We start from the raw sequence: 14,357 nt of genomic DNA on the forward strand, positions 1-14,357 counted from the left end.
TACAAACAGGCGACAAGATTCTTACCCATAAACCCAGAGAGTTTCCAAACCTAATACAGAAAATCAGGCAAACAAAAAAATCTTTAGGGTAACGTTACAGTCGACGGACACTGAATCTTGTAATCAATTGAGGAATTCTTACTTCTTTTTTAGAGGTGTAATGAATGTGAAGCTACATCATTGGTCAAATTTCCACATTCAAATTCTGTGAACAATAAATCCATGCTTCTTATAATTCCCTTCAGTATTGCCATTATTTCTATGCCAGCTGTGTGAGCTTCAGAATAGCTTTGAAAAGAAAATTACTTCAGAGTGAAGGTGTTCTAGTTCTCATAGGAGACAATAGAGTGTGAAAAGCATTTACCACAACAAAAACACACCGATAAATGTGCTTGCTGTCTGGCAGTATAAATAAAAAGGCAAACAACAAAAAGGTTTCTGAGAGCAGCAGGGTGAGGGGGAAACAGAAATGCGACAAAGGAAAAAAAAAAAATGAGTCAAGCATTTGCCAAGATGCAACTCGCTTCAGTCAGAAAATGCCAACTGTGACTAAACTCCAAACAGAGATCTAAATCACAGCAGCTGAAAATTCATTTGAGATGATATACATTGTACTTTGTTATTTACGTTTTAAATGAAAATGGCTAAATTGTTTTATTTTGAGAAATCAAAATAAACTAACAAAACCAATGTGATCAATTTTAGGCAAAATATTCAGTCAGAGCACAGATACAGAGAAAAATAATCATGGTGCAATAAATTAACAGTGTGTTACAAAACAAAATGTTAAGGAATCCAGCAGGTACATTTTGTTCTGTAAATTGCAGACTAAACATTGCCATGTTGTAAAAAGAACTAGGTCTTTAAAGATTTTCTCTGTTTTTCTCTCAATGTCACACTTAAATATTTTATAATTTCATTTAAAGAAAATGGTATCCAAATAAACTTGGTTCAAATTGTATAAAAACCTGAAGCAGACCAAAAGATTTCAAACAATATTACCAACATCCATCTGTCTGGTAATAAAACCATTTTTAAGGTTTCACAAAGCAAACCACATCAAAAGCAATGATCCACAAATTGAGAAAACAGGAACAAGTGCTGAGCTTTTCCCTCATGGCTGCTCTACTAAAGTTACTCCAAGGGTTCATCAGTTACTCACCCATGCAGCATAAAAATAACCAAGAATGTTTAAAGCGCTGCCGTCATCTGCCTCAGTTGAGGTCATCGTCTATCATTATAATACTTTATCTCACATGTTTCATGATTTAAAACATGTAGGTGTGACAGGTAAAACAGAAGAAGTTAACATTTTTTCACAGCACTGCATCGGGTAAAACTGGATATAGAAGTAAACAAGTGAGCTAAATATTTGTGTGTTTAGATATGGTTGAAATGTTGTGATGAAGTATGTTCACACAGATACGGCACTTACTGTATACAAACATGTTAAGAAGGTTTGACCCAGTTTAGCTGAGGACTGACAGTTTCACACACCAGAAACGTGATCAGCAGAGTTACAACGTCCCCATTCTGAGGCAGATGTAAGGTCTACAACAGGAAAACCTCTGACAGACATGAAAACTGAAAAAAATATATAAATAAATGCAATCCACAGTGCATAAAACATTTTCAATGAGGGGAAAAAAAAATAATTTCTTGAGCATGAGTCTATATGACTATATTTGTGGGGAAATTCACATAACCCTTCAGCATTTATGAGATACTTCACAGTAGGAGGTCTGCGAGTAATTGGTATTCTAAGATGAAGTGCCGTTTCATGACGGCATTTTTGAAAGCAGGTTAGAAACTCTTCACTTTTAAGGGAATAAGTGAAAGATCAATGAGACTATTATTAAGTCGGCTCGGTGTTTAAAATGAACGCGTTAGAACCATCATACAGACGATATTTGGTCATTTTCACAATAGACATAGTGGTGATTTTCTTGGTAACATACACAAACAAAACTGTACCAATCTGTGAAGAAATTAATATCCGACTCATCTATATGAAAACTTATTTCAATTCAGTATTGGTATCAAGTCTTGAATGTACATTAAAAAAAATATATAGACACTTTTTTTAAAAGTGTCTATATAATCCTATATATTTTTTGTTTTTGACATGTTTTCAAGCTTCAGAAAACTTGACTGCAAGTCAAAAAGTTACTTATTTATCCAACAGTGTTCTGCTAAAAGAATCAGAGACCAGCTTCAAAGGATTACTGTAAACCATGGCGTGTCGTCTGATTATTTTCTTCAGTGGCACTGAAGCAGAAATCTTTCAGAACCTCAGCTAAAATGTAATGGGCATATTTTACTATAAAACCCAAACAGATTATTTCAATTGGCTTAGCTCAGTGACCCCGCAATACTATTTTAAATTGATCTTAAAGGCCTTTATAACTCTGCATATAAAAAGTGAGAAACAAAAAACAGACTGCATTTTCAATCATGTACTTTTCTCAATAAGTGCGGACTCCTGGTTTGGTGTCTGGGGCCTGGTTGAAGGGATTTGTTGGACCTGAAGATTCATCCTGCTGGTCGATGGACTGATACGTGTCTCTATTTCGAGATACAGTTGGGAAACCTGCAGAGAAACATCAGAAACATTAAACACCAACTTGCATTGTGAAATGCAGCATTTTTAAACACTTTGAAGCCATACAGCTTTGTGAACGCCATGCACATTTATTTTACAGATTTTTTTTTTCCTCATCTGAGGCGTCTCGACTATTACCCTGAAAAACCAGCCTGTCGCAGGAATGTTAGTCAGGCGCAGATTCATCCCATATTCTCAAGTTATCCCTCCTTTCAGAACCGTTTGATAAAATGTGTGTACTGCGGTTATTTTGAGAAAGGCAACCACTTCAGTAAGCTGTGGCCTGAGATTTTGTATTGTAGTGGTGTGTCGCTAGCAAGTCAAATAATTTGGTTTTCAGCGGAAACAGCTTCACAGGTTCTTTATATCAGATGTTAACATGCTTTACAGTGACTTCTGGAAAGGCACACAATTTTATGCGACGCTTTGCAACCGAAAGCATTGGCTCCACCATGGCCAGAATACCAATGATGTTTCCATGGAAGTTCAAAATTCTGTATAACCGTATGCAAGCAAGACTAACCGTGACAAACTTGCACATTTAAATACTAATTCAATGAGAAGTTATTTTATTTCAGAGGGTTAGTATAAAATAAGAAGACTGGAAAAGCATCTCATGTAAATAAAATATTTTATGTATAAATTAGACCTTTGCTGTCTTTAATTCTGTCCCATTTTGGAAAGTGCAACATCATTGTGCACCGATTTAAATACACAAAGAGATAAATTAGGTATCTGGAGACTGCAGTTTCAGATAAAAGATGCATAACATGCAAACTTGAATACACAATGAACAACAACAATAAAAAAATAAATAAATAAAACATGCAGCATGCAAACCACAAGGCATCCAAGTATGGGATGTTAATGAGGAGCTACTGATGAAAATTTACCAAACTAGACTCACAGAAATACATGACTGCATAGTTAAGCATAAAGAGTCCAAGTAGCAGTACTAAAATTCAAAAGAAATGCAACCAAAAGGAAAACCCTGCACTTTTCTTTTGTGTCCTTGATCAGGTGAGAAAAAAAATTTACATGTATTGCAAAGAGTCTCACAAAATTGTTGTGAAAAAATATAAAACAATTTTTGGAAATATAAAGTCTCTTGTGTCCTGTCAGTCTATTAGTTATCTTACTTCTTGGGTGAAAGGGTAGGGAATAGGATGATTTGGAAAGAGAAATGGTAATAAAGGAAGAAGCCAGGTCTCAGTAGCGGCGGCCAAAAAAGGCACTGTCTGCACTGTCCGTAGTGCACCGACTGTCCACAGAGGTCTCAAAGTCTGAGAGAGAAGAAATCAGCGGTAAAAAGATGAGGAGAGAAGACATAAATGATAAAAACAAACTGGTGTAACAGAAACAAATAACATGCAACAAAACAGATTCAAGCTGACAAACTACAAAATACATCTGAAGGAATTACATTTACAAAGCTAGATGCAAGATTTTACTGATTTCCCCCCTTTTGTTAGCCACTGATGTTTGAAAGAGAATGCATGTTTCAACAAAAAGGTTATTTTCCTCTATGCTTGACTTTTTTCTAAAGATAAAAAAAAACAAAAAAAACAAACAAACAAAACAAAACACATTTGAGTGTGATAGCCAGTCAGAAATACTGGTAAAAATAAAAATCTGAGCTTCAATGTGCTGCAAAGACAATATGCATGAGAAGGACAGCATAGAAGATTAGGCTAATTTATAATAAATGGATCCTTGGAAGTAGATGCACATAAAGCTTCTCTGTATTTCAGTTGATTAAAAATAAATTGACTTAAAGTGGAGGTCTGTCTTGAAGTGCGAGTTAATAAATCTTCAAATTCCTTTCGGGAAAAAAAATAAATAAAGCAAGGACGATGTCCCCTCCCGCTTAATATAAGGATGCATTTATAATGTTGGTGTATGTGAGAAAATGCCACCAGTTTTACATTTTATTTCATAGCGAGTTTCTGACTAAAGAATCAAAGCAGGACACTAAATGCACTTTCAAAGCAAACAAGTCATTGGTTCTTAAACTCTTATAGACAGAAGTATCTCAGACAACATAACATCACAAAATGTTTTTCTAGAGAATTCAAAACCTAGAAAATCCATCCTAATCTGTCTGGAGCCGACCTGCTGTTTCTAGTGCCTTAAATGCCACACAACAAGTGCCTCTACTAAAACCATGATGGCTACAGAATGATCAAGGAACATCAGGCTCATTCTCACATCAAAACTCTATAACAGGAGACAACTTCAGTAAGAGAAAAAATATATATCAAAACATCCATCTCCAGTAGCTTCTCTAGACATTTAATCCTGGGAGGGTCGCAGGAGGTCTGGTGCCCATCTCCAGTGGTTATTGGTTCAGAGGTGGGGCATAAACACTGTACAGGTCACCAGTCCATCGGAGGGCAACGTAGAGCTATGCAGGGCAGACATCACACAGACACACATCTACCAACTAGAGACAGAGAATTAACATATTACTGGGAGAAAACCCAATGTACCTGCAGGGAGAACATACAAACTCCACAGAAAAAAAAAAAAATCCAGCTGAGATCTTAACTCAGGCCCTTCATTCTCCACAGGTAACAGAACCTGGCAGTGTCGGCACCTGATAGATCCCCACATTTCAAAGGGAAGACCTCTCACAGCAGTACAATCCAAAGACAAATTAAGACATGTAATACTACCGCAGCTCCCCAGTAAATATAAGGGTACTGAACTGAGTGATGTGAAGTCCAGACACATGCCTTGTGTAATAAAACACAGCCCTCAGTAGGCAAGTTCATGCTGAATGCTATTGTAGTGATGATACAACTCTATAGTCTTATATTGTTGATACATTTAGCAGCACATCATATTATTAATAATGGTCACAATAACAATAAGCAATTGTTATTGTGAGCTAAAATCCATGACTCAACAAAATGTGTTCTTGAGAATACCCTTTTAATCTTATTTATGCAAAAATAAAGAATAAAACAGAAACCTAAAAACTTCTAAAAGATTCTCACTTTCAAAAGTTTAACAATATTGTTTTGTTAAGGGGACTTTTTAAACCATTCGAAGCATTTTACCCCATGAGTCACTGTAATCCCATCTTGCAGCCCTTTTAGGCTGTAAATACAGAGATAATTTTCGCTCATAAAAACATTCACACACTAACGACACATTCATTATCGTGCTGAAATGCACTTTAGCACTGAACGGATAAAGCTGCTTTATACCTTCCTCATAAACTGCCACCCCGCTTGCCTACAGTCAGTCCTTACGACTGAGCAGAAAATGGACACTTTTATTGGTCCGTCAGTTTGAGACCAAATTACTGACAGTTCAGATTTTTTTTTTATTTATTAAGAAATAAAAAGATGAACTTAATGGGCAATCAAAATTCAGAGATCGTCAACAGCCCAATTCAGCAATCCATTTCCTGTCACCCCCATTGTCTGGTTTCCATCACGGTCAGTAGTGTAAAGCCCGCAATGCAATCAGACAGCAATTAAACTGCTCACAGTCAGAGAGTAACATTAGCTGCTTTCATCAGTCACAACAAAGTCTAATGAGTGCTCCCTGCTGTGCAAAGTAAAACCATAAAAAGACCAGATTCATCAATATTCAATTATCTCTCCCAGAGCAAAGAGATACGTTTCATCAACTGCCGTTTTGAGTTGCATTGAAAAACAATTAGTGCCACAACCCCGACCTCCTGGTTTGTTCTTTTATTACCATTTTTTCTCTTCTCATAACGGAAAGCATGAAAGCACTCCAGTCATGAAAGATTAGATATTTTTACCAATAAATAAATAAAAACTACTAGAGACATGTGAAAAGATAAGTATTTTTAAGGATTTCCATACCCATCATGACTTGCTGAGTTTTAAAATGAAACAGCTCATAGCTGAACGGTTTAGGCCAACAAATCAATGGCACCAACTAATGGATTAGAAAAATGTGTCTTCCATCTCACCAGCAGTTACTCATCTGTTTCTTTGTCAGAAAAAAAGAAATTAACTCGACACTCATAATGACACAAATCCTTTTTGGTGAATCAGGACTGAGCCATTTCTGTTCAGAATATAGATAGTTAATTTCACCCTCTGTGATGGCCTTATGTTTGTTCATGAAGTACAATCCCATTTTCAAAGTGACTCAGATTTATGAGCAACTCGAAGGGAAGGTGCTTTTGGCCGAGTAGAGCTGCAGCTCGGCCATCTCAGCGCAAAGAAAAAATGTCATGCGGTTGTAACTAATAAGCAAGATGTGGACTTTACTGGTTGTTTGAAGCAAAGTTTTCCCACAAAGAGCAGTTTTCAGTTGAACGGAGCAAAAGTAAAAAAAAAAAGAAAGAAAAAAAAGGTAAGAAGAGTTGGAGTTGTTTAAAATTTGAACCAATACAAAAACTGCAAATATGTTTAGAAGCATTTAAAATTTAGTTATTGTCAAATGGTTTCTCATTTTTCCATTCTATCAGCATATTTAACTTTGGTTCTTACCGAAGTTGACGTTGTAATCTCCTCCTCGTTCACGGTACATTTGGTAGACAAAGAAACAGGAAACGGGTTTAAGCAGCAGGCTGAGGATGGCCATGCCAGCAGAAAAGCCAGATACAGCCACAAGTAGCTGCGGTGGATAAAAGATCCCAAAATGGATAATGTCGGTCAGTATCGTGACAGCCAGTCCCATAAGAAACTGTAACAGGATAAAAAAAAAAACAGGTTAATGGAGTAGCTCTTCAAAAGTTGAAAACTGAAAACACAAAGCCAGGAGTGCCATGTTCTGATCAGTCAAGCCAAGATACAGGAGTGAGGGAACAACATGAGCAGTCCAGCTGATTATGAATAAAAATAGAGTTACATTTTGGACAACAGTAAGCTGCTCAATTGCTTTTTATGGCAAGCCTGGTGTTTAAAGCTGATGGAGCCATTTGGTTCTGAACTTGCAAATTTATCCCAACTTTTTTCCTCCCAGAATAACAGAGATTAGAATCAAAATTAGGCCACAAAACTAATTACAACAGGATCCTCAGAAATAATATTTACAGATTTGAATCAGTTTAGAAAACAAAAATTTTAAGAAATTGCTTTTCTAAAAATGTTTTGAAAAAAAAAGTGTTGCTTCTCTTCCAAGTGTAGTAGTTGAGTCACATTGGTATAATATATTTTCAAACTGTTATTTGTGTTCATTTGTTTGTGTTTTTTTATTAAAAACTAATATATATATATATCTTCAGTTAAGCACATCTCAGCAACAAATCAGTTCGAAATGCTTTAAACCATAATACAAACCAATTATGAAACAAGCAATAAACATTAAATTTCATACAAAAATACATCAAATTTGATGATCAATGTTCAAGTTATTATGAATCAAAAGCAGATCTAAACAGCTGGGGTTTGATTTAAAGGTACTTGTGTTTCGACTGGTTTTCAGTTTCCAGATTAGTGGAACTGAATGCGACTTCTCCATGTTTGGTTTTGTTCTGAGGATGCAGAGCAGAACCAGAAAACCCGAGTGGTCTGGAAGGTTGATACTACAACAGATCTTTAATGTGTTTTGGTGCCAGGCAGTTCAGTAATTTGTAAACTAACAGAAGCATCTTAACATCCATTCTCTGAGCTACAGAGTCAGTGTAAGAACTTTAAAACTGGGGTGGTGTGCTCTACTTTCCAAGTCAAAATAGTTTAATTCTTGATTAAATAAATAATGGCCTACCAGTTTTTGTTGACTCTGAATGAAATCAGCTAAAACGGGGGAACCATTTGATGAACTATTAGCCTTCAACCACTATAAAGAATGTTTTCACTTTTCTACAAACTCAGCAATCCTCACTTTAAATAAAGAAACCCCTTAAAGTAGCATTTTAAAAGACATAATTAATAACTGGCTGTCTGATTAAATAAATGACCTTGACTTTGCAGAATGAGGGCTTGGGTTAAAAGTTTCTTGCTCATCAGTTTTCCTTCTTAAAGATGCATTCAGGGTACAACTCTCCCATGGTTCCATCTCACTTAAAAAAAAAAAGTTTCAAAAGTTCTGCTAAGAGTTTACAGAAATGAAAACTTTGCCACATCCAGAGGTTAGAAAGTCTTTTCTTGGCTTTAGTAACCTAAACCCCAGAATGTTGCTTTGATCAATGAGATTGTCACATTTCAGTATTTATTTCTGATTCATTCACAGAGAAAGTCATTTTTGCCTTGAACAGCTTAGGTAAAATAATGGGAAAAATATTCCCTTTGTCAGAAAAGAAATATCTACTGCATGAATTTTTAATTAAACTAATGCAGCTAAGTTTGGGGAATAAATGTGGCATTTGTTCTAATTCTCCAGAGAGCAGAGGATAATTTTGTTTGGGACAAGGGAACATCTAATTAAGTCCTCATTGCTTTCAGTTAAAAATCTATGAATTCTTTGTTAAATAATTTTCAACAAAAAACATCAGAGAAAGCATGTACTTTGAAGAGGCAACATAAGGTATGAGGACAGAGATACGGCTCATTAGTCTAAAAAGAAAACCTAAATCAAAAGTTCAACATCAGAACATTAGAAGAAAAGTATTTCCTCCCCGTGATGTACTGAATTGGAAATGATCAGACATTCAATGAGAAGGGAAGGACATTCTTTCAAAGAGATATTCATAGAACCCCTCAGCATCCAAACTGGTTAGTTTGGATATGCAGGGTCTATTGTTAGACTTCTGCATGTGTCACATGATAGCAAGACAACTTTTAGAAGAAGAAGAGAAAAAAAAAAAGTAAGTCACCATGAGAACAGCATCAATGGAGTCCCTCTGCGCAATCGCCCACACTCCAACTGCTAAAACACTGAAGTTACTCCATGCATAAGATGAGAGAAGGCCCATGCTGCCCCTGAAACAATAGACTATTTTTAAAATATATAATTCACAAAATATTCTCATTTGACATACTCTCCAGGAGTTTATACACAAGTGTGGTATGTGTAAGAGTTAGGCTAAGACAAGAGAGAAAGTGTGTATGTGTGCTCAGATGAGAGAAATTCCTCAGATGTATGAAAAAAAACAAGAGCTCACACTCACCACACAGTAAGCAGCCAGTGTGCCAGCACTATCGCCTGGAACAGAGAAGAACATCCTAAAGATTTTCCCCTTTTATAGGCATTCAGGTAATTAAAAAAATATTTAATAAGGAAGAAAACACCTCAATAATTGAGAATAAAAGAAAAATTACATGCATGCTGTTTTCAGCTACAATAAGCAGGGAATTCCAGGACTAAATTTGAAATGTGTGATCAGTTGTATCTGACTGGGTTCAAAGATATCGTTTTCACATGTTTAATCATCTCGGACAGAATAAGAAAAAAAAAAAGATGAGATTAGAATTTCTGATCTTGAAAGCTTTAATTTTGTCATAGTCTTTTTCTGTTATGACTTGTGCTGATGCTAAACACAAGGAAGTGTCAAAATTGACTACATATTTGCCAGCTGTGAGAATCTACAATGCATTTATTCTCAACATGATTCTTTTCCGTCTTAACAAAATCCCTGGCTGTTTCTTAATCAGGGGAAGTTGGTTGCCACACAGTGGAATTACCTATGAGAACTGTGACACATGAAATTTAACGCTAGCCGTTGCTTAAAACTAGTCAAAACACAACATTTTTATAATATAAGCCATTGACAACAATTGAAAAACTCACCTTTAAGTTTATTGCAGGGATTTCCATAATAATGTTGAGTTTTTTGATCAAAAGCAGCACCTCCACACTTTATGGTTCAGTGTTTCAACTTGTTGAAAGGCCACATGAAAAATGCTGCAGTTGTTCCTCTTTCTCAAACTTCTGTGCAAACTCCTCCTCCGCTTTAACTGAACTTGCAAACACAAACCATGTGACAGCAGCCTGACTGCTTCCCATGTGATGCCCTCCCCTCCTCCTTTTCCTGCTGCTTCCACTACAGATCCCAGGAGAATCCGCTTCAGTCACAGCTTCACTTCTGTCTCTTAAAGAGGTTCGCCATGATTGATCAGGAATCTAGCATGTCTGCTTCCCAATTAAAATGGCAAATAGGAACATTTATGTTTCTTTGCTATGCAATTCTTAGGAATACAATTCTTGGCAGCTCCTATAATACCTCAGAACATGATAATATTCAAACTAAATATTGGTTAAATTTTTATAGATACATTTATTTTATATATATATATATATATATATATATATATATATATATATATATATATGTGTGTGTGTGTATTTAAATCTTTTTTTTCTTTAGAAAGTCTGGTATAACCTTGCTGTTTAACTGCAGACTTGAAGGACATTAAATGCAGAAAGCAAAACGCTAGAGGGGTGTTTATGCCAAGGACTATAATCGCTGATGTGGTTCAGGTTTGCTAATTAGGTGACGAAACCTGGCGTGAAAACAAAACAGGAACCAACTCAGCTGAATGTACCGCTGTTGACATCTGCAAAATGCAACAGGAAACAAAACTGCTTTAATGGCTTAAGCCAAACTGTCTTCTAAAATGCAGATAAATAATTTGAACCTATTTGTAATGCAAAAAAAAAAAAAAAAAAAAAAAAGTAAACCAACCAAATGCTTTTTATTGAAATTTAAAATTATACATCAACACCAAGTGGCACATACGTGGGAAAGGAAAGGAAAAGATGCATGGTTTTAAACATTCCCCAAGGTCTAACACATATTTCTAATATCTGTCTTCAAAATTTTGATATAACAAATTACATTTTGGAATGCCATAATTGCAAATTAATATATATTCCTAGTGTCATGAGTTGACACTTTGCATGCCATGTGTAGCTTGTTGGATCATGCCTCTTTGCAGCATACGCTGTCATCTGACAGAAATTAAAGCACAAAATATGCTAAAGGTCACAGAGAGTAATTGAAGAACAGATGAGAAAGACAGAAAGGAAACATGGATTTATTGCAACTGCTATTGCCATTTCAACATTTACAACATACCCTTGAATAATAATGTAACATTTGTAACCCTGGAAAGTACTTTAGTCTAAATCATTCCATTGTGACTCTGTCTATAAGTTTAGTGTCGTGTTCAGATGGAAATTGAACTTTCTCTCTGGTCTCAACTAAATTTCTGCCTCTTCAAGCTTTTCTGATAGCATTACCCGGTGCTAAACTGCATCCATCTTCCATCAAATCTGTCCCTGCTAAAGAAAAGCATCTTCAAAGAATCTCCAAAACATGATGGTCCCAGTTATAGGAGTGGTAAACAAATAGCTATCCTGTCAGCAAAATCTCCCACCTGATTGGTGGATCTCTTCAACTCATCCAGAGTTATGTAGAGTCTTGTGGCTGCTGGTTAATTGCTTAGATTAACAACTATGTGTTGGTAGGCTTCTAGGTTTTCCATATTCTTCCCATTTTTGTATGATAAAATGATCAATATTTGTGAGTTATATAAATCTTGGGAAATTGGTTTTCCAACATAACTATGCTTTAAGTTTCAACACACCTGACCTTTCTGGTGTCTTTTGATCTTCATGCTGTTTGTTCTTTCATAAACGTTAATACATTAACATGCCACACTTTTCAGATGTACTGTATATTTAAAGAAATAAAAAACATGCATTATCCCCTCCTTTGTTTTTTTTTTTTACAATTACCGAAGGGATGATTAATGATAGATGAACAGTCAAATAATCATCTCCGTCTCTCAAATTGACAAATGAGTGATCCAAAAGTCCATTGTTCAGTCTAGAAAAAACAAACAAACAAACAAACAAACAAAAAAAAACGGTTTCAAACAAAACGATAAAGTCAAAGTTTAAAATCCCAACATTAACCTAATAGCAATCCTTAGATGGTAGAGTATTCTAGTTTGAAGTTACTGGCAAAATATTGTTGGACAAAAAGTCACATGTATGAACATGAAGTCCTAAATTACATTAAAATAATTCAATGTTCAATTTTTTGTTTGTTTTGTTTCCTTAGGAGTAAAAGTCTGCAGTGACAATAGAAATAGTTTCTTCCATTATGAAAAAGTTAAGATTAAATTAAATTGGTTTTGTAAAGCCAAACACACCATAGTTGATTTTTGTTTCCAGATTTTTAATTTTCCTGTGAGGTAAAGACTAGCCATGAATATTCAAAGGGTTTTCATCTCTTGAAGGAAAGCTATAATACTTCATTCTGTGAGCTAAATCACATTGTGGCTGTTTTATCTCTGATGAAAGTCAGCAATGTATAGTGGTTTAAACTTTAACATTCTCTAAAACTGCACTACCAAAAAATGTACGCATCTGTGTAAACTGTCATATTTTAAAGTAATATGCAAACTGTAACATTTTCCATTTGCTAATTGATGGAAAGGATCAACCCTGAACCTCAACATGAATTATGTGGGCATCAGCAGCAGACCTTTAAAATGGTAATGTAATATGCACTTCTGCTGACCTTTTTCTGTAGTTTTAATCAGGCCCAGTCCTGTCGCCTCTGCCCTGTTTACCTAAATAGAGTTGATCTTTTGTGTGCAGCAGTCAAGGCAGATGGTCTATGCACCATCCTTTGTGACCCCGGGGCCCAGGTCACCTCTGAAACCATATGACAGCTCATGACTCTGTTGTTGCTGACCACATAAATATTCTTGTAAAATTAACTTGCATGTAAAATTACGTTTAATATTTAACTCGTTGTGCTGAATGAGTGACGCCTATTTTGAGTTTTAAAGCGTAATGTTGCAACAGAGGATATTTTACTCAGGTAAAACCTTTAATGTTAGTCATACTTATTACTTGATTTGTTGAAAAAAATGTAGGTTAAGATGAACAGTTTTATGTAAAATACTTTTTTACTACTTCACCTCAGTATGTTTTCACCTTGAGCTGGGAAACTACGGTTTAAAGTAAAGGCTGTTCAAATAAGTACATTTCAAATATGATTAAATGTTTTTCTACTGCAGAAATCTCTTTACATCTTGAATTTACTCCAATAATTTGATTGTTATGTTTGAGGTGACTATACCCTTCAAAGTCTATAGTTTTCTGACTCATAATTTTTCAACAGTATAGTGCCCAACAGAAGTATGACTCCTAAGTGAACAATTTTTACATTTTGTCAGAATATTAAAGTATTCTGCTGTGATTTTATTTTTCTTTTCATTGATCAATTCAAAGTAACATAATTCTGGAATGTGGAAATGAAATGATATAAGACCATCAAGAATTTTGAACATTCTTTTCTCTGATACCCCTAAATAAATACCTATGAAAACCAACTGGCTTCAAAAGGTAGATAAACTCGTTAACATATTTGCAATCCACAATTCTCCCCTGTATGAGGATTTTGCAAGACATAGGAATAGCCAATAAGTTCTTTTTGCTACAGGCCATGCATGAGGTTACACAAATGTGTTAAAGAAAGTGTCCTAGTTAAAGTCAAAAGTTAGTCAGTTGCATATTTTGAACCCAGAAGAGCAATAGTTCTTGCGTTAAATTGCTAATATTTGCAATAATCTCAAGTAACTCAGATTTCCATGGAAGACTTGTGGAAGGGAACACGATTAGTAGTTGAACCAAATGAACCAGATCACTTTTAAAGGGCCATTTTGTTGAACAAAGACATAAAAGATATAACAGTTATATTCTTCTAATAAAACAGTGACATTTTTAAATCCACTTTGTGACTGACATACATAATATTACAGTGAGGGAGCATCAGAAATAAAATGATAATTTTGTGAGCCTCAATTTGATGTACAGTCTTAGCAGTAGCACTTCAGTTCAGTTCAATTATGTAACAAGAACTTTTTAA

At 35.3% G+C, this 14,357-nt stretch overlaps 1 protein-coding gene across 2 annotated transcripts; it reads right to left on the reverse strand.

Annotated features, from left to right (window-relative positions):
* Positions 1–10,742, reverse strand: agtrap (angiotensin II receptor-associated protein). Of its 2 annotated transcripts, none has more exons than XM_015033190.1 (5): positions 10,262–10,738; positions 9,642–9,676; positions 9,348–9,453; positions 7,081–7,276; positions 1–2,590 (listed from the first exon to the last, which is right to left on the reverse strand). In XM_015033190.1, exons 1-5 carry the CDS (start codon positions 10,286–10,288, stop codon positions 2,466–2,468), a joined length of 489 nt encoding a protein of 162 aa, XP_014888676.1. In that variant the 5' UTR covers positions 10,289–10,738; the 3' UTR covers positions 1–2,465. The 2 variants fall into 2 exon arrangements, with proteins under 2 accessions (XP_014888676.1, XP_014888677.1); XM_015033191.1 differs by lacking the exon at positions 1–2,590 and adding an exon at positions 2,948–3,885 and having other exon boundaries at positions 10,262–10,742.
* Positions 10,743–14,357: the final 3,615 nt, after the last annotated feature.

This window comes from Poecilia latipinna, unplaced genomic scaffold, assembly GCF_001443285.1.
Source record: "Poecilia latipinna isolate Pla-1442-1.1 unplaced genomic scaffold, P_latipinna-1.0 Scaffold260, whole genome shotgun sequence".
Classification (NCBI taxonomy): Eukaryota; Metazoa; Chordata; class Actinopteri; order Cyprinodontiformes; family Poeciliidae; genus Poecilia; species Poecilia latipinna.